Source organism: Arachis ipaensis, chromosome B08, assembly GCF_000816755.2.
Source record: "Arachis ipaensis cultivar K30076 chromosome B08, Araip1.1, whole genome shotgun sequence".
Taxonomy (NCBI): domain Eukaryota; kingdom Viridiplantae; phylum Streptophyta; class Magnoliopsida; order Fabales; family Fabaceae; genus Arachis; species Arachis ipaensis.
This window is the reverse complement of record NC_029792.2, coordinates 2,504,266-2,505,645: the sequence shown is the minus strand read 5'-3', so window position 1 is coordinate 2,505,645 and position 1,380 is coordinate 2,504,266. Positions and strand designations below refer to the sequence as shown.

Below are 1,380 nucleotides of genomic sequence, written 5' to 3'. Positions count from 1 at the left end.
TATAAAATTGTGAATGTTAAATTAAATAAGATAATTTTAAATTTAAAAATTAGTAGCTAACTCCAAACCATCTCACATTATAGTAAGTCTAATATATTGTATCATGTCTACTATTCAATACAAATGGAATTATCATAGAAATTAACTCAAAAAAAAAGTAAAAGAGAGAAGAAAACCTGAGACTCCAACAGCAATGCCTTCAAAAACAGAATGGAAACACAAGGCAGAAATAAGGAGAATGGTGTCCCCAAGAGATGAAGTCTTCACAAAAATAGGGTTATGTGTGGCCATCAATGTCACATCTCTATGGTGTTGTTGATAGTCTTGATCCACCTCCTCTTGATGCCCTTGCCTTTCTTCTTCCACCTCCACGACCTTCGCCATCTTCTGACTATTGCTGGTGACATACATGACCACACAGTCACCAAACATAGTCAGAAGATAGCCGAAGGACGCGAGCATGAAGGAGAAAGGGTAAGTTTTAGTGGTGAGGTCCTTAAAAGTCTCGTTGGAATCGCTAAGGAAATGGATCAAAGAGGTTCCAAGGAAGACACCACCCGCAAACTGAGTCCCAAGAAGAAGAAAGGTTTCGTTCCATTTGAAGAAGTAAGGAGAGACGCCGCCAACGAAGGTGCTCACAAGCATGATGATCAAACACCATATCTTCACCAAGATCAAACCCTTATCGTGCAAAGCCACGCTCCCTTTATCTTCATCACCACCATGAGCATTGATTGGGTGAAGGAGAGAAGCTAAGAGGCACAGAAAATGGAACGTTGACTTTGTTGTTATTAGGGTCATTGATGTTTTTGCCATGGCTCTTGTAGCATCAGAAGAAGCCATATGTTGTGATCGTTATTATGATCTTGTTTTGTTGCTTTTTAACGTGTCTATTAGTCACATATTGTATTATTGTATTGTTGTATTAAGATCTATGATTATTAAGTTTGTTAATTAATTAAAACTTGTTTAGTAGTTAGTACAATCCAGTAATGTTAGTAGATTGTATTATTTGTACTACAACGTTGACTTTTTTGAAATGTAGCCTTTGTACTGCACCGCTATTGCCGTCAGCTTCTATGCAATCAAATTTTAATTATTAACACTACAAACTTTTAATTATATAAACTTGGAAGTTTATGTTTATTACAATATATGTCATATACTAATATTAACGTTGAATTTAAAATAGAATAAAACTGCCAAGTATAAAATATTTAAGAACTATATTATTGAAATTATCCTAAAATATGTCTGCTAGTTCAGCTCCTCCAGCTAGGGTCCCGGGGACTAGTAAGTGATAATATTAAAAATCAATTTTTAAGTATAAAAAAAAAATCCCAAATGAATTAAATAATAACATAAACAGCACATATCTGA

General features: G+C 34.6%; 1 protein-coding gene across 1 annotated transcript in view; it reads right to left on the bottom strand.

Annotated features, from left to right (window-relative positions):
• LOC107614121 (zinc transporter 1) overlaps positions 1 to 901 on the bottom strand; it is a 5,114-nt gene extending 4,213 nt beyond the window's left edge. The window contains exon 1 of the mRNA XM_016316348.2: positions 177 to 901. Coding sequence (XP_016171834.1) covers positions 177 to 843 — 667 coding nt within the window. The 5' untranslated portion in view covers positions 844 to 901. The remainder of the gene's footprint in view (positions 1 to 176) is intronic.